Below are 19,098 nucleotides of genomic sequence, written 5' to 3' on the forward strand. Positions count from 1 at the left end.
CCTAGGTCTAGAGGATCACAAGGGATTTTATCAGAAATCACCCTCATTCCACTTTCCTGCAGGAATGGCCATGCCAATTCCTGAACCTCTCTGAATAGACATTTTCCTCACTGAAAACAATAATTTGGGCTTAAACTATAAAAAGGACACATTTCCACCCCGGGACAGACTATACAGGAGAACTTTTTACAACCCTGCGGAGTTTAGGGTGAAAAGTTTTTTGCACAGATCACATACTAGTTCTTGTACTTGACAAAGAATTCTTCTGCTTCAGTATATTGTCCAGACGGAAGCTAAGAAGGAAAGAACTATAGTTACTAATAATTTATGTGTCAAAGAAAGAGTATTTCATTTTAACCATACATAGAGGTTCATACCAATGCTCCCAGAATATACTATTAACTGAGGGATTAAATGAGGCCTGATAGGAGAAAATAAGTCTTTACCCATTTTAAACAGATAAGCAAAATAAGAGGAAATGAGACAGTCCCTATTTTCTAGTTAACCTTCCTCCATCATCTTTTGTAACACTGTAGCAATTATCCTGACAACCAAAGGTGCTCATTAAATAAAACCTGTGAATGTAGCATTATGGGCTGACATAAAGATAGAGGCTTCCATATGCAATAACATGGACAGATCTTAAGGATATCACGCAAAGCAAAATAAGTCAGATGGAAAAGGGCAAAAAACACGTAATTTCCCTCATATGTGGGATATGAAACAGAAGTCAACAAACTAAGTCACAGACACAATATGATGAGAAGAAGGTAGGGGGAGGCTGAAGAGTGTGAAGGGGATCAAATATATGGTGACAGAAAGCGACTAGACTTTGGGCAGTGAGCATAACATGCAATATACAAATGATACAGAACTGTACACCTGAAACTTACACAATGTCACTCTAATAGATTTAATCTAAAAAAAAGAAGATAAAGGTCTCACCTCCTTCTTCACAATCCGCATAGAAAGCACTTTGTCCACAATGGCTGCATCTTCTTCACTGGGATTCTCCTATAGCAAGAGATGCAGTCAGTCAATAGAGATTGTGAGCAAATTCTGGGCAAACCTATCAAATTGTTTAAGTTCTCAGCTTACCACAAAGAACTGCATGGAAGGCAAAGTTTCGCCATCTGGTTCCTGCACTGGTTCTGGAAGGATAGGCTCAGTTTTTATTGGACCAGTTACATCCACTTCTTCTTCTTCCTCATCATCTGTGATTTTTATATCCAAATCCTCTGTATATTTTTTTCGCTTAACTTGACGGTTTGAGCGTCTCTTCTGTAAGGGCAAAAACTGTTAAAATAACTGCCTACTCTCTCAAAGAGAATACCTTTATAACTATTTGCCTATTCCAGGTCCCCAGTTAGGGGCATGCAAGAGCCTACTGATCAATGTTTCTCTTGTCCCTTCTCCTTTCTAAAAATAAATAAATAAAATCATTAAAAAATATATTTGCCTATTATTATATACTGAGATTTTATTTTAAAATCCCTATGAAAAAAAAATTAAACCAAACAAGGACAAAAAGCTCATTTATCGCCCTCACTGGTGTGGCTCAGTGGATTGAGCACAAGCCTGCGAACCAAAAGGTCATCAGTTCAATTCCTGGTCAGGACACATGCCTGGATCTCAGGCCAAGTCCACAAGTTGGGGGCATATGAAAGGCAACCAACCGATCAATGTGTCTCTCAACATTGATGTCTCTCTCTCTCTCTTTCTCTCTCTCCCTCCCTTCCCCTAAAAGTAAATAAATAAAATCTTGGAAAAAAAGGAAGTTGGAATAAAAAAAGCTTATTTATCAACTATATTATGTCAAACCATGTAATTTATTCTATGTACTGAATATATATACAGGGTAGGGCAAAAGTAGGCTTATAGTTTTGAATATGTGAAACACAGCTTATTCTAGTTATTATTTATTTATTATGGTATTCTTTTCCATATAAACAACTGTAAACCTATTTTTGTCCCAACCTGTATATTATTTTGCTGAACTGTTATATCAAAGAACCATAATCCATCTGAAAGAAACCTGGGTACCACTGGCAGGAAGCTATGGGAAATGAAACAAAACTGCTGGCCCATAGGGTATGTGATTACTTCACACCAGGAGCAACCCTAAAGTGCAAAGGTGTAGGAAAAGCATTTTGTTTCCTTGTTTTAGTTTTCAAGGTTTTTTTTGTTTCAGTAAATAGAATCAGCCTATATGTACCATTCTTCTGCTTAGTTTTTAAGTTAATAATGTTTCTTGGAGATGTTTTCCATATTGATATATTTTAGGATCTACAGCATTCTTTTATGTGGTTGATATAATTTTTTAATTTAAGTAACACTTGGAGACCATAAGAAATTAGGAAAAATGGAGAAATAAAATTATTTTTTTATCATTATTTTATCACCTGAAAAAAATCAAGTGAATTATTATAAGCAGAACTATTAAAATCAAGCGAAGCTGCATGGCATAAAATAAATTTTAAAAAAATTAAAGAGTACGCCTACGTAGACTCAACCAGAAAATATAATGAGTCTATGAAAACAAAGAGATTATCTAAAGGATTAAATTTAGTAAGAAAAAAAAATATATATAAAATCTATATGATGAAAACTTTAAAACACTATCCACAGACACAGAGAAGACTTGAATAAATAGTAATACATATTGTTCTGGAATAAGCAGACTTAGTTTTCCCTAATTACGTAAATTTGATAAGACAAGATTAGTAAAATTTTTAATTGGATAAGCTGTTTCTGAAATTTAAATGGAGAAATAAACATCTAAGGATAACCAGGAAAAATGTGAGAAAAAATATGAGCCTTAGCAGATATTAAAAACAATATAAAGCTATACTTACTAATTAACACAGCTGTTACCTTTCCAAAGAGAGAGAGACAAGTCAATGAAATAGCACCCAAATATAGACTAAGTATTAAAAACATGGATAAAAAAATAGCCCCTCTAATCAGTATTTAAAAAGTAGATATTCTATAAACGGGATTGAAAACAAATGGCTAGTCATCTAGAGGATCAAAGAAAAATATTACAAAAGAATCAAAGATTTAAAAGTAATACAGAGACACAGGACATAGGATACGACCTTTCTTTTTTTCTTAAATTCTCACCTGAGGATATTCTTATTGATTTTTTTTGAGAGAGAGAAACATCAATCAGTTTTCTCCTATACACACCCAGACCCAAGGATTGAACCCACAATCTAGGTATATGCCCTGACTGGGAATCAAACCCACAACCTTTTGGTTGTGGGACAATGCTCCAACGAACTGAGCAACCTGGCCAGTTGACAGAGACATATTTCCAAATGAAAATGTGGAAGCATTTTTTATAATCCTGGAATAGAAAATATATTTCTAATAAATTGATCAATTTCACCTTAAAAAATTAAGATATCTGCATAATCCATTCTAAACAAGTGAGACAAATAATAAAACTGATGCAGAAAATGCTATCTGATACATTTCCTAAGAAAAAGAATTTTTCTGAACTAAGAAGAAGATCAATAATACTATAGTATGGGCAAATAACATGAATAGATAAATCACAGAAAAAACACAAATGGCTTTTAAATGTAAAATGATGCTAATAAAATAGTTACACTCACAATAAAATAATTGCAACTGCACACTAAACTGAAACCAATTGTTTTGCACATAACAGAGTGGCAATAATTAGAGAGTTTTGATCAAATATTTGAACAGGAACTCGTACGCAGTTGGTGAGAGTACACATGAGCATGACCTTTACAGATGAAAATTTGACAACACCCTTTGATTCAGCAATTCCACTTCAAAAATACTATCCTACAGATAAATATGTACAAGTGTATAAATCTCTGTAATAGTAGAAGACCAGAGAAAATCTAAATGCCCAGAGAATTGTTTAAACAAACTACAATGTAATAAAAAATGGAATACTACCAAACTATTAAAAAAAGAATACAGTATGTCCTGGCTGGTGTGGCTCAGTGGATTGAGTGTTAGCCTGAGAAGCAAAGGGTCACCATTCTGATTCCCAGTCTAGGGCACATGCATGGGTTGTAGGTCAGGTGCCCAGTAGGGGGCACACAAGAGGCAACCACACACTGATGTTTCTCTCCCTCTTTCCTTCCCTTCCCTTCTAAAAATAAATTAAAAAAAAAAAGAATGAAGTAACCCTAAGTGGGCTCAGTGGGTTGGGCATTATCCTGCACATCAAAACACTGGAGGTTCAATTCCAGGTCAAGGCACATGCCTGAGTTATGGGCCACATCCCTGGTTGGGGACATACAAGAGGCAACCAACTGATGTTTCTCTTCCTATCTTCCTCTCTAAAAATAAATAAATCAGATCTTTTAAAAAAATAAAAATCAAAGAAACGTGGTACATTGACAATACCAAATGTTGAGGATGTGGAACTGAAACTTGTATCATTAGTGGCAGAAGTTTAAAACTACATTAAGTTTTGGAAGGTGGCAGACTCTTATAAAGTCTTATGTTTATGTATTTAACTACCCTACAATCTACCAATTCCATTCCTGGTTATTTAGCTGTGGATATGCAAATTTATATCCACAAAATTCTTACACTAACACTGTTCATGGAAGCCTTATTTGTAATACCTCCAAACTGGAAACAACCCAAATGTCCATCAGTAGAAGAATGGATAAACACTGTGGTATATTCATAAACTAAAATATTTCTCAAGGAAAAAAAATACGGACACATTCAACAACATTAATGAATCTCAAAAACATTATGCTGAAACAAGTGAGACTCAGCGGTAAATATGTTTCCATTTACATAAAGTTCAAAAACAGGCTGTTAATTTATGTTAATAGAAATCAGAATACTGGTTGCCTATGATGGGAGGTATGGACTGACTATAGGAGGGCACAAGGGAACTTTCTGGAGTGATGGAACATGAAACTTCATTAAATAATCTCTCCATTTTTGTGTATGTTTCAAAAGTTACATTATAAAATGACGGTGGAGGGAAGAATGGGCCAGATCTACTTTTTCTGATAAAGATCAACCTCTAAGATATACTATTGGGGGAAAAAATCACAGTACAGAAGAGCAGGTATAGAATATTAATACTGAATGCAGGTAGAAGTAGAGTGTTCATGAAAGTGAAGAATATTTCTGAAAGAACACACACACAAAATGGTAACAGAACTTCTGGGGAAGGGAATTGTGGGATTGTGAGGTTGGGATCTAGACGGGGAAACTTTTCAGTGTCTGCTTTTTTGCATTGTTGTCGTTTTTCTCACATACATGTATGTATTTTTTAACCTAAAAAAATAATAAATGGTCAAGGAGTTTACAAAAACCCTCATGATTCAAAAAAACAAAACAAAAATCAAACTACAGCCCTGGCTGGGTGGCTCAGTTGCCTGGAACGTTATCCAGTAAAAAGGATGCGAGTTTGATTCCTGAACAGGGTATACATGATGGACTACATTGTGGTTCCATTCCCCATCAGGGCACATTTGGGAAGCAATCGATGTTTCTCTCTCTCTCTCAAATCAATAAGCATATCCTTGGATTAGGATTAAAAGTAAATTAAAAAAGAAGCTACAGTAATCATGACCCACTTATTCTTTAACCCCTCCCCTCAAAGATAGGTACTCTTATTTTGTGTATCCTTCCAGAAAAAAATATGGATATATATGCATGTATATTGTGTAAGTACAATACCATTATGTCTTTTTTAAAAAAAAGGAACAATGTAGACTTCCTTAATTTAAAATAATGCCCCATTGCTTAAAAAATGCTAACTATCACCCAAATTTTCAGCAAGTCATCATCATCTTTTTTCTGGTGGAGAGACTTAGCTCCAATTTGTAAAAGATGCAATATATGTGGAGTACAAAAGAGCAAGGTGCATTAAAACTAGGTAGGCTGCCCTGACTGGTGTGGCTCAGGGGATTGAGCGCCAGCCTGAGTCAGGGGACATGCCTGGGCTGCAGGACAGGTCCCCAGTAGGGGGCGTGTGAGAGGCAACCAGATTGATGTTTTTCTCCCTCTTAAAAATAAACAAAATCTGCCCTTCTGGTGTAGCTCAGTGGATTGAGCTCAGGTCTGCGAACCAAAGGATCAAGGTTCAATTCCCGGTCAGGGCACATGCCTGGGTTGCAGGCCAACAGACACATGAAAGGCCACCATACATTGATATTTCTCTCCCTCTCTCCTTCCTTTCCCCTATACAAAATAAATAAGTAAAATCTTTTAAAAAACACAAAACTTAAAAATAAATAAAATCTTTAAAAAAAAGGGTATGCATATATTACATACACTATTCTACTACACCTAGCTTTTTTCATTTAATATGGAGTGTTTTCCAGATTAGCTTACTTACTCTATGTCACTGCTTTTAATTGTCATGTAGTAGTCTATTACAAGGATTTTCACAATTTTACTTAACTATTTCTCCACAAATAGACACTTGTTTTTTGTATATTTTTGTTACTGCAAATATTGCTGCAATACGACCTGCGGCCAAGACGGAGGCATAGGTGGAAACAATGTGCCCTCTCCCACAACTAAATTTAAAGACAGCAAAGTTTTAGAAACAAAAAAGCAGCCAAAAGAGTGAAAACTGAACTGTTCCCAAGTCCGACAACAACCAACCACCCAGCCAGACCGGTAAGAGGGGTGGAGTCAGTGGCAGAGTGGGGTTGGGCTAGAAAGATCTTTCGGTTCCACCAACCCAGGAGCGGAGGTGGTTGGTGGATCCCAGGCATGGGGTGACAATGGGCGGACCCAGCGAGGGCGAAGGGCGGCTGGCTGACTGCGGTCACACATACACGCACAGATAAACCAAGTGAAGGAGCGAACAGTGAGACAGACCACTTAGGCTAGGGCCCCAGTGACGGGAATTAGAGCCTGAAAGCACCAACTGAAAAGACTTTCTTGGGGTCAAGGGGCCGAGAGAGGCTCCCAGGCTCACACAGAGTTTGTTGGAGAGACCCACAGGGTCCTGGAGAGTACACAGGCCCAGACACCTGGGAACCAGCACCAGAGGGGATCAATTTGCTTGTGGGAAGCCTCAGAGGGGACAGAAATCTGAGAGAGGACGGAGCGAAGCAAAGTGCCATTTTTCCCCCCTCTGACCCCACCCCCACATACAGCATCACAACTCAGCGACTGGGTCGCCCCACCCTGGTGAACACCTAAGGCTCCACCCCTCATACATAACAGGTGCGAACAGACTAAACATTATGACTCAAGAACAGCTCAAAGCCCCAGAGCCTATAATTCTAAATGACCAAGAAATAGCCAACCTTTCACATGCACAGTTCAAAACACTGGTGATCAGGATGCTCACAGAACTGCTTGATTTTAGTCACAAATTAAAGAAACAAATGAAGGCTAAACTAATTGAACTGAAGGGAAATGCACAGGAAACCAATAGTGATGGAAAGGAAACTGGGACTCAAATCAAGGGAGTGGACCAGAAGGAAGAAACAACCAAACTAAAAAGGAAGAAACAAGAACTCAAACAAATGAGGAAAGGCTTAGGAACCTCCAGGATATCTTTAAACGTTCCAATATCCTAATTATAGGGGTACCAGAAAGGGAAGAGGAACAGCAACAAGTAGAACACTTATTTGAACAAATAATAAAGGAGAACTTCCCCAGTCTGGCAAAGGAAGTAGACTTCCAGGAAATCCAGGAAGCTCAGAGAGTCCCAAAGAAGTTGGACCCAAGAAGGAACACACCAAGGCACATCATAATTACATTAGCCAAGATTATAAAATGAAGGAGGGAATTCTAGAAGCAGCAAGAGATAAGGGGACAGTCACCTACAAAGGGGTTCCCATCAGACTGTCAGCTGATTTCTCAAAAGAGACCTTACAGGCAAGAAGGGGCTGGAAAGAAGTATTCCAAGTCATGAAATCCAAAGACCTACAGCCAAGATTGCTTTATCCAGCAAAGCTTTCATTTAGAATGGAAGGACAGATAAAGTGCTTCTCAGATAAGGTCAAATTCAAGGAGTTCATCATCACCAAGCCCTTATTATATGAAATGTTAAAGGGACTTATCTAAGAAAAAGAAGATAAAAAATATGAACAGTGAAAGGACAGCAAACTCACAGTTATTAACAACCACACCTAAAACAAAAGCAAACTAAGAGGACAGCTAGATCAGGAGCGGAACCATAGAAATGGAGATCACATGGAGGGTTAGCAATAGGGGAGTGGGAGGAGGAGAAGGGGGGAGAAGGTACAGAGAATAAGTAGCATAGATGGTAGGTGGAAAATAGACAGGGGGAGGGCAAGAATAGTGTGGGAAATATAGAATCTAAAGAACTTGTGACACATGGACATAAACATAAGGGGGGAAGGTGGGGGAGGGGTGTGCAGGGTGGAGGGGAGTGAAGGGGGGAATGGGACAAGTGTAATGGCATAATCAATAAAATATATTTAAAAATATTGCTGCAATACATACCTACTGCATACTTTTGAGAATATATTAATAAAGTAGTTTCCTACGTGTAGACTTAATGAGTTGAAGGGTAGTAACATTTTAAATTTTGATACATACTTATTTCCCAAAAATATTGTCTCAACACTTCCAATAACTGTGTATAAAGTGTCTGTTCCTTAAAAGTCCATTGCCAACATTGGCAATACCATTTTTTTGTGGCTGAAATGTATCCCCCTCCTAAAAATCTTATACTGAAGCCCTAACCCCTAGCATCTCAGAAGGCAACTGTATTTGGAGACAGGGCCTTTATTCATTTTTATTTTGTTGCTGAATAGCTTCAATTTCATTAAAAAATTTAATACTAGCCTTTAAAAAATTTATTTTTCATTTACAGTTTTAAATTATTATTACTGAAGTATTTACTTTCAGGTATATCATATACTGGTTAGACCATCATATATCGTACTCTGCAAAGTGATTACCCTCCGTATTTCCAGTACCCACCTGGCACCATAGAGTATTACTATGTTCCCTATGCCGTAATTTATGCCCCTGTGAGTACTCTGTAACGACCAATTTGTACTTACTAACCCTGTCACCTTTTCTACCCAGTCCCCAACCTCCCTCTACTCTGGCAACCATCAGTCTATTCTCTGTACCTATGAGTGTTCAACTTTATTTTTTCTTTGGATTCCATACAGAAATGAAATCATATAGTACTTGTCTTCTTCTGACTTACTTCGCTTGGCATAATACCCTCTAGACTCTAGGTCCATCTATACTGTTGCAAATGGTAATATATCATTCTTTTTTTTAAATCCTCATTAGAGGATATCCAGAGAGAAGACAGGACAGGTAGTGGGGGAGGGAGAAAGAGGGAGAAGGAGGGAGGGAAAGGGAAACAGAAGAAGACATTGATGTGAGAGAAACATGGAATGTTTGCTTCCAGAAAGTGCCCCAACAGGGGACCACAGCTGCAACCTAGCCAAATGCCCTGACTAGCAATTGAACCCATGACTTTTCAGACCAACTGAGCCACATAGGCCAGGGCAGATGTCAATCTTTTTTAAGGCTGAAGACAGAGAGGGCTTTAAAAAGGTGATTAAGCCCTGGCTGGGTGGCTCGGTTAGTTGGAGCGACGACCCATGCACCAAAAGGTTGCGGGTTTGATTCACAGTCAGGGCACATACCTAAGTTGCCGTTCGGTTTCCAGCTGGGGCATAAACGGGAGGCAACCAATTGATGTTTCTCTCTTTCTCCCTTTCTCAACCTCTGAAATCAATAAACATATTCTTGGGTGAGAATTAAAAAATAGTAATAAAAATAAAGAGGTGATTAAAATGAGGCTGTCAGAGTAGGCTCTAATTCAATCTGACTGGTGCCATTATAAGAGAAAATCTGGGCACACAGAAAGACACTAGGGATATATGCACTGAGGAAAGACCATGTGGCGACAGAGCAAGAAGGTGGCCATCTGCAGCTTAAGGAAAGAAGTCCCAGATGTAACTTAACTGCTGACCTCTTGATCTTGGACTTCAAAACTGTGAGAAAATAAATTTCCACTGTTTAAGCCACCCAATCTGCAGTGTTTTGTTATGGCGGCCCTAACAAAGTAATACACCATTTAAAAAATTTTACTAATCTTTGCATTTCCTGTATTACAAAGATTTGCCTTCAGTTTTATTTTGATAATTCAAGACCTTATTTAATCCTGTATTTACTTATTTAACAAACATATGTAACTTTTACTGTACCCTCTTGGCATGAGCTATAAATATTGTTCTATCTATGTGCTTTATAAATTTTATATTTAATATTCCTAATAACCCTACTGGATAGGTATTACGATCACCTTTTCAGAGATGAGGAAACTGGGGCACCAAGAGGTTAAGTAAACTTGCCTGAAGTGACAATGTTAGCAAACTGCAGAGTTAAGATGAGAACCCAAGGAATCTTGCTCCAGAGCCTATGCTTTGAACCACTATGCTGTTTATGAATTTTGTTATACATGCCTAATTTTTATAGCCAAATGAATCAATGTTTCCCTTTATGACTTCTGAATTTAAATCCTTTCTTAGAAGGATCTACTCCACTTGATAATTTTTTTAAAAATTCATCCATGTCTTATTTCAATTTTTATTTTTAGATCTTTAAGCTACCCACTAGAATGTTTTTGTTTAATGAGTGACACAAGAAATTGTTTTGTTTATTTTTCCTAAGTGGGTAGCCAGCTGTTTTGACATAATTTATTAATAATCTTTGTCTCCACTACTTTAAAATCAGACCTTAATTCATAAACTAAATTCTTATAACTATATGTATATTTCTAGAGTCTATTACCTTTTATTAATGTTATATTTTCTCTAATTACAAATTCTTAGTAATTATTATTTCATAATATAATCTGTTTAATCTAGCTTTTTCCTCATTTTCCTTTTCATAAGTGTCTTGGCTATTCTTACATGTTAATTTCCCCCAGAAGAACTCAACCATCAGTTTGTCAATATATTGAACATATATTAAGAAAGAGGGGAAGCATATACATTATTAGCTAGAGAGGTACTTAATATTTGTTTAGTCCAAATCTCGATTTACAGGTGAGCAATTCAGACACAGCAAAGTTAAGTAAATGGACTAGGCCCACGGAGCTATTCAGAAGTACCATGAGTCTCTCGAATCTTTATACCAGGTTCTATCTATGGTTGGAAATTTGAGCCAAAGATAGTATCCTAAGGCAACAATTCCAGACAGACAACTGAAGTTCTTCTGGTCTGGCTTCTTTTATTCACACTTCCAGTGTCCCTCATCTTCAAAAAGTAAGAAAAAACACTGTGCTTAAGCACCCCAGTTCAGAATCAGAACCCTGAAGTGTAGGAAAAAGGAATAGCTGGATAATTCTAAGAGAAACCAAAGTACTAACATTGATTGCCATGACAATAATCATGCAGCATAATTTCATGTTTGTTTAGTGTCTGAATCACTAGAACTTAGGAAAATGAATACTGCTGTTTTTACAGTAATATTTTTTTTTTTACTAAAAAAAAAAAAAAGAAAAGAAAAAAAAGATTTAAAAGACATGGCCATGACCACATCGTACCTCTTTTACCTTTTAGACCGACTTCTAAATTAGAAAAACCGATGAAATATGTATCAGCTTATAGCCTCTCAGTCTCTCCTGGTTTGTCTCTCAGAATTTATTCTGATTTTTCTACTAAGTTCTCTACAGATTCTTTTACCTGAATGCTGCTTTCTTCATCTTCCCGGGGTGATTGTGCAGGCATGATTTCCACATCTGAATTATCAGATGAGGTATTACGCTTTCTCTTCTTACCCACCACAGGAGTAATGGTGCTAAAATGGAAGAAAACACAACCATTTTCAATGACTGAAAGGAAAATTTAGGAGTAAAAAATGTAATTAATCTAAAGCATTACAGATGAAGTTTCCAAGCAGACAGAAGTGTCTAGACTTCAACCTGTAGAATATACAGCTACTGAGGAGGGTGTTTGAAAAAAAGGTACTGAGGTTCCTAAACCACTGGGTGACCTTTACCCCAGATTTGTCAAAACCTTACTACCGCTGGATTCACAAGGACCTGCAGGAAGGTAAGTTAAGAGAGCAGAATGAATACTACACTAAGAACTACTAGATCTTATCTTAGTCCCCGTTCTGTCACTAGCTGGGCAGTAGTTTCCTTTTTTGTAAACACTGAAGATACCTGGCCTGACAGTTGTTAAGGATCAAATAAGATAATTGATATGAAATTTGTTTTTAGAAAGCTAAAAAATCCTATACCAATATAAAGCATTATTGTAATTACACCACAAATGCTGAGAAGTCCTAGGGAATAGAAGCTAGGGAGAAAGGAGTGAAGCTGTAAGACATGAAAGGGAAAGAGAGAACCCTCAGTTGTGACAAGAATTACGTGGCAAGCCATGGGTTCTGTCAGCCCTGCTTAAGATAGACAGTGGTTGCTGAAATCTCTAGTTCCCAGATGAGATGCAAGAACAGGGCAGCGATGTCTCCAGCAGCTCTCTTACTAGGGTGGGTGATAGGAAAGTAGTGAGAAACCTTTCACGCTACAGTGATGCCAAATTAGGAAGAATAAAATAAAAACACACCCATAGCTTTTAAATGTAACCCCAACACAATGATCTTTTCCTGTGCCTTAGAGATTCTTTCAAAATATGCAATCTTGCAAATTTTTATTTAACAAATAAAGTAAGCACTGACACAGAAAGGCCTTATTGTCATCCCTGACAGATCACTTTGAACTGTATTGCTGCTAAATACAAATATTTCCTCTCAACGCTAACTTAAAAATGAATACACTACCCTCTAATGTGCCATCAGAATAGCAAAGGGTAGTACTTACTTTAACTTACTCTTGCCCTTGGTTTTGGAGGTACCAGATGTTTTGCTCTTCTTTGGCTTTTCTTCCTTGAGTCTCTCCCCACTGCTCTTTTTCCTGCGTTTCTTTTCACCTTCCTCCTCAGGCCGAACGCTGGGCAACTCATCCTCATTCAGGACTCGAGGTATGTTCTGTTCACCCCGAGCACGGGCCCTAGCAATGGCCTCTGCTACAATCCGATTCGCTTTCTCTTGTTTCTTCTGGTGCTCCAGCCTGCGGTTTTCCTCCATTCCTGTCTTGCCCCCAGTATGAGGAGCAGAGCTTGCCGGTGAGGACAGAGCTGCCACTTCACTGGCACTTAGGACTTTAACTACAGAAAGTCCAGAAGAGGCCCCTTGGGAAGAGCCAGCCTACAGAAATGAAAATACTAAATTGTCAATATGTGGTAGGTAACTGGCCTAAATAAAACCCAGCTCTGAAGCAGGTTGGCTTGAAACTTTAGTTTACTAATTCCTTAACAATCAGGCCCAAATCTCACTAAACATGCACACATTTTTTAAAAAACAAGGCTTTTAGGGGTATTTTATCTGAAATGGGTATTTTATTTCCCATTATCTGAGCCCCCATTTGGTGGGAAGGGGTAAAAAAGGGCAGTAATTGTGCCAAATTAAACTTCAATATCCTTTAACCATGCTCCTAATGTCAATACCCGTCCTCATCATTCTAGAAAAATTCCAAAGATAACCAATATAGTACTGTTCTCTGGACTGAAAATTAAAAAAACTCATTCTCCTCTTAGCTTACCTTTACCTCCCTAGGGATGGGGGGTGGGAGGAGTAATAATCACTTGACTTCTTTAAGACTAGTTATCTTGCAAATGAGGATATTTAGAACCATTTTTATTTCACGAGATTATAAATGGGGTTCAAAGACAAAGACCTCTTATCCCAACCCAATAAAAACCCTTAAATCTTTTCATGATATAATTAAAACAAGATTTCCATGGGGGGAAAAATAAGTCTACATGCGAGTTGAGAGGTATAAATCTACAGAGGCCCCACAGTCAACAATGAGTGGTGGCTGAGGGCAGTAACAGGGAGCCGAGGTCTATCTTCCCTCCTGGGTAGGTCTCACCTGTGGCTGCAGCACCACCTTGAGTGGTACCGAAAGTCTTTGTCCTGGGCTCTGCCCTGGCCCCATTATCTGAGCCTGCTGCACGGAGGAGAGTGTCACTGGCTGGGCTGAGGGTGGCTGCTGGGGCTGTGGCTGTGATGACGGAGGCTGTGGTACAATCTGGATTTTCTGTTGTGGCTGCTGCACCTGCAGCTGGATAGTTACTACTTTGGCAGGCTGCCCCTGGGCATTCTTGGCTTGAGTCAGGGCTGCTAGCTGGTTGCCCTGTAACACTATCTTCCCTGGTAGACTCCCTAGCACGACCCGATGTCCTTGGGGACCTCCAGACTGTGGCTGCTGGAGGACCAGGGTGATGCGCTTTGATTCACCCTAAAGAAAGGAAATTGCAAGAGGCACATTAAAAGATGGTATACACCTTACATATTTACACCAGTTTTCCTCATCCTTGAAAAATAAAAACTGAGGGGGATTAGGCAATATAATTCATTTTGCTCATCCTCCTTTCTATCTTGATAGAATCTTTTCTACAACACCTCTGCCCCATGGGTATCAAGCCTACCTTTGAAAAATTCCTAATGGGAGGGTATCTTCTAAGACAGTCATTTCATTTTTTGGAATTCTATTAGAACAAAAGTTTTTACTGAACTGAAATCCACCTCTTTATTTCTACTAATTCTACTTATCTCGATACTGCTGCCATCACTCCCAAACTCCCTATTCAGAGGTGAGTGCCTCTATTTTCTTAGAACAGGAGTGCCTTTTCACTGAGCAAAACTGGACAACAATCTTAGTAATAAGAATAGGGCAAAGGTACACATAGCTTCTCTCAGCCTTACAAATATTTTCCCCCCAAAATGATTCTTTGTTCCCACAACATCCTATGTTTCTCATAAAACTTTCTGGCATCCGTTACTATGAATTTCCGTCTATCCTGCCTGGCAGACCAAAGCTCTATAAGCAGAGGAGCTGTGGCTGTCTGGATCAGCATCAGCACCAGCAAGAATTCAAAAAACTATGTTAACACTAACTGTTTCCACCTGGTAAGCAGTAAGTATGTGGATGTCAATATTAACTGTTAAAAAGCAAAGATGGGACTTAAACAGGATTTCCAACAGCTAGCGCTTATGTGTTCTCTCAAGAGTTGCTGGACCCTCTACTAAACCAAAATTCACCTCCCCCTTTCACTCAAGTCACCTGAGTAGGTGTAGAGGTCAGTGTAACTGCAGGCTTCAGTGGGGGCCCTGTGGCCCCAGGGTTTCCAGCAGGAGCTGAACCCTTAACTGGTTGTAGGACCAGCTGCTTTACTGGTCGGCTGGGCTGGACAATGCGCTGAACAGTAGTAGCCTGGTTCCCAGGGACCTTGGCGGCCAACACTGTATTACCAGAGACAATGGAAACACCTGGTCGAAGGGGAGTGCCGGTCAGCACTTTGGTAAAAGTGACTTTTCCACCATTGGCTGTGCCAGCCACCAAGGGCTGAGCTGTGCTGGTGATACCTTGGGCCTGAATTTGTGCCACATGGGCACCAGTGACTGAGGAGCTTGGTGGGGCTTTAAGGATAACAATCTTAGGGGCTGACTGAGGTGGTTGCCCTCCAGCACTACTGGAGGACACAGCTGTGGCAGAGACACCCATGAAAGGATTCCCTTGGCTCAGAATCTCCTGGTTCTTGGAGACCTGCAAAAGTCCTGATGGTGGCGTTGATGTCTGTAAGACAGGTTGGGCTGGCTGCTCCTGGCTGACAGGCTGAGTGGTATAATCATGCAAAGTTAAAGATTCTGGAGTTGGAGCTGTTGATTCCTTGGGAAGTTCTGTGGAGGCGGTTTCCCCCGGTGGGGGGACCAGGTCACTTGCTGATGGATTCCCCACATCACCACCTCCACCATCTTGGTTCATCTGATCCAAGGAGTCCAGAGAGCTTGGCAGTCCAAGGGCTTCCTCAATCGGGTCTTGTGTGACCTGGTTGAAGCTGTCATCAGTCAGAGAGTCCAGGCCAAATAAATTTGGGTCATCAAACAGATCCATGATGGGGTCTGCCATCTTGAGACAGCAATGGAGGGTACTTCCCCAAGGTCTAGGAAGGGAAGGGGAGGGGGGGTACTGGCTCTCCCCTCCCCTCCCCTATTAAGAAAAAATGTACACAGTGGAAGACTACTCTTCAGGTTAAGAGGCAAGAAACAAGTGCATGTCAGATTGTCCTGACCTTCATGGAGCAAGATGGCTAGGTCTTCAGAGGAAGATGGTGGAACTCCTGTTTTGGGAAGACAAATGAAAAATAAGCAAAGTAGGTGAGCTCAGAAAAAATTCCTCCTTCTTAGGTGCAACCCTATGATCAAATTATATCAAAATAATAAAAGAAATTGGGAAATATGAAATAATCTGAGGATAGAGACAAAGAAGAAAATACATTTCTGCTTCAAAACTGAAACTAAAAAAGTAGTAATAAAATAAACCAACCCCCTTTTGAGATCCTTACACCTCTATACTCGGAAGCTTCTGTCAACATCATGCAGCTATCTTTGTCCATTTCTTTTTACAATTATAGTTCTTAGGTAGAGATCAGGTAATTTAACGGTCATTCACCTTCTATTAAAATTTCTTAAGTTGACAGAACTAAGTTTGTCAGCAGCATTTCAGTGACTGTAGGTAAAGGTTTCTGAATATATTGTATTTTATAAATTTCCCTTATATCTTTAATCAAGGTCATAGTACAATCTTCCTAAGCTAATAATATAACTACCCAGGAAGTTTTTGTAAACTTTATTCTAGTTAACATATTAATCTATAGATAGTATTTCTGTTCTCAATCTCCTCCCCATTCTCATATTTAAGGTAAAAAAAACTTCCCTTGCAAGGGATTCAAAGAATTATGTATTTTAGTTCCAGTTTAAAGTTGGGAATATAAACTTTCTCATCACTTCCTATATATACCCTGTATTTCATTCTGACTAAACAACACAGTTCCCTTAATATGATTCTTCTCTGTATGTCTTTGCCTATTATGCCGTGGCTTCTGTCTGAACACCTCCACCATAACCCCACATCTCTTCCAGGTAAAATCTTTCCCACCCTCAAAGGTCTTCTCCTCTACAAGGTGAGGGCCTTTAACACAGCAATTTGTGATGACTTGGTCCCTTCACCTTTAAACAGCACAGCACTGTGTGCACCTTATCGAGAGCACTTGTATTTATATTATACTAACGTAAGTGTCTTGTCCATAACCTCTGATGGCCCAAATGGTTCCTTCACGCAAATCTTAAAAAGCTGCCTGCTCAAGATACTTGTCTGCCCCCTGCTGGAAATCTGTCACACTATCTATGAGGATAATGAGTATGTACAATGCACGTCCTGCACAATCCTACACGGTGGCCCAGCTCCTCCTTCCAAAAGAGACAAAAAAGTTCCTGATGATGGGGGACCATGTATTATTTATCTGTGGATCCCTAAAGAACAAGCAGGGTATCATATATAGTAGCTACTTAAAAAAATTTAATGGGTTAATATATTTGCTTGCAGTATCGGGAATGAACCATGCAGACCTTACACACACGAATCAGGGGTGTCTAACCCTCAGCCCACAAGTGGCCCAGATGGCTATGAATGTGACCCAACACAAAATCATAAATTTCCTTAAAACCTTTTTTCCCCCTCATCAGTTTTTGTTAGTGTTCGCATATTTAATGCATGATCCAAGACAACTCTTCTTCTTCCAGTGTGGTCAAAAGGTTGGACACCCCTGCATGGTATTCCCTGATTCTAAGATGAGACAGTAGAAAGCTTTCCATCTTGAAAAACTATTCTACAATAGTTGCAAGTATGTTTAATAAATCCACGTCTAGGGCATCAAGTTCATGAAAATGTTGGAAAAAGGAAAAACAAATAAAAGGAATTACAACAGCAATAATTAAACTATATAAAAATGTTTTATCTGTTCTTTGTAATATGATATCAGAATATGACAATCCAAGAAAGCTTTGCTTGATAAAACTGTTTCTCCTAACTTTTAGAAGACACCAGAGAAGAAACTTGTAATCGACACAGTATAGACTTGACTCAAGAAAGTTTTCCACACAATTCCCAAATTTTTTTTCTTCCTTAACCCACTCCAGTTATCCTGATAAAACAATATAGCAATGTGGGCAAATATCTCAGAAACAGATTAAAAAAAACCCAGACTCATCAGTAGCTGGCACATCAGTCAAAATTACAAAGCATACATGGCATCTCCACCAGTGTTAAACAAGATCTCCCTTGCTTCAGTAACTGTGTACCCTTCACATGTTACCAAGGATCCCTATCACTTCCCTCTCCTGGGTAAACTATTCCATCAGCTCATTCCAGCCTCTCCTATCTAATTCCCTGCCCCAGCTACTCAAAATGATGATCAGAAAAGTTATCAATGTTTCTTCACTAAGTAAAAGTCGACTCAATAATTTTATGAACTTCCTGAACACTACCATCAACTTTTTTCTAGTTATGCCCTTGCTCTGCTACTTAGTATCTTTCACGTCCTATTCAACGGCAGAGAAGCTACACTATCCAAGAAAAGCTACACTAAATATCTAACAGTTAGGTGTCACATAAAAACTACAATGAAAGTTTCCACTGACTAGAAGTTTATGCTGATAACAATTTATAACTTGCTTTTTCTTCCATGGGGTATTTTGCTCTTTCCACGGCTATTTATTTATCCAAATGCTCTTTCTTCCCTCAACAACAGCCCAATCTCATTCAGAGAACAAACTTTTTTTAAATCCTCACCTGAGGTTATGTTTATTGACTTTAGAGACAGAGACAGACAGAGAGACAGAGAGAGACAGAGAGGAGAGAGGAGAGAGGAGAGAAGGAGGGAGGAGGGGGGTTGGGGGAAGAGATGAGAGAAACACCAATGTGAGAGAGAACCATCCACTGGTTGCCTCCTGCACAGACAGGGGATCAGCTGGGGATCAAACCCACAATCTTTTGATGTGCGGGATGACACAGCAACCAACCAACTAAGCCACCCAGCCATGTTGACAGAGCTTTGTTTCTCCACTAAAAAATGAGATAAGTTTCTGAAATATTTCCTTATTTCCCCCCTACTCCCAATCTGACTCAAGCACTATACATTCCTAAAGATCAATGTAATTATCATTTTTCTCCCTTCCCAGTTTTTGGGTCAAATTTCTGCTTCTCCTGGTTCAGTC

At 39.1% G+C, this 19,098-nt stretch overlaps 1 protein-coding gene across 6 annotated transcripts in view; it reads right to left on the reverse strand.

The window, feature by feature from the left end:
• CHD8 (chromodomain helicase DNA binding protein 8) overlaps positions 1-19,098 on the reverse strand; it is a 68,027-nt gene that overhangs the window by 31,043 nt on the left and 17,886 nt on the right. For 5 of the 6 annotated variants that reach the window (XM_037039839.1, XM_037039840.1, XM_037039836.1 and 2 more), the window contains exons 2-8: positions 15,107-16,163; positions 13,913-14,281; positions 12,803-13,188; positions 11,664-11,778; positions 1,099-1,281; positions 946-1,014; positions 238-293 (exon numbers count right to left, since the gene is read on the reverse strand). In XM_037039839.1, coding sequence (XP_036895734.1) covers positions 238-293; positions 946-1,014; positions 1,099-1,281; positions 11,664-11,778; positions 12,803-13,188; positions 13,913-14,281; positions 15,107-15,952 — 2,024 coding nt within the window. In that variant the 5' untranslated portion in view covers positions 15,953-16,163. The remainder of the gene's footprint in view (positions 1-237; positions 294-945; positions 1,015-1,098; positions 1,282-11,663; positions 11,779-12,802; positions 13,189-13,912; positions 14,282-15,106; positions 16,164-19,098) is intronic. The other variant, XM_037039841.1, reaches the window with a different exon arrangement.

This window comes from Sturnira hondurensis, unplaced genomic scaffold, assembly GCF_014824575.4.
Source record: "Sturnira hondurensis isolate 20B ecotype Veracruz unplaced genomic scaffold, ASM1482457v3 Scaffold0025484, whole genome shotgun sequence".
In the NCBI taxonomy this organism is placed as follows: domain Eukaryota; kingdom Metazoa; phylum Chordata; class Mammalia; order Chiroptera; family Phyllostomidae; genus Sturnira; species Sturnira hondurensis.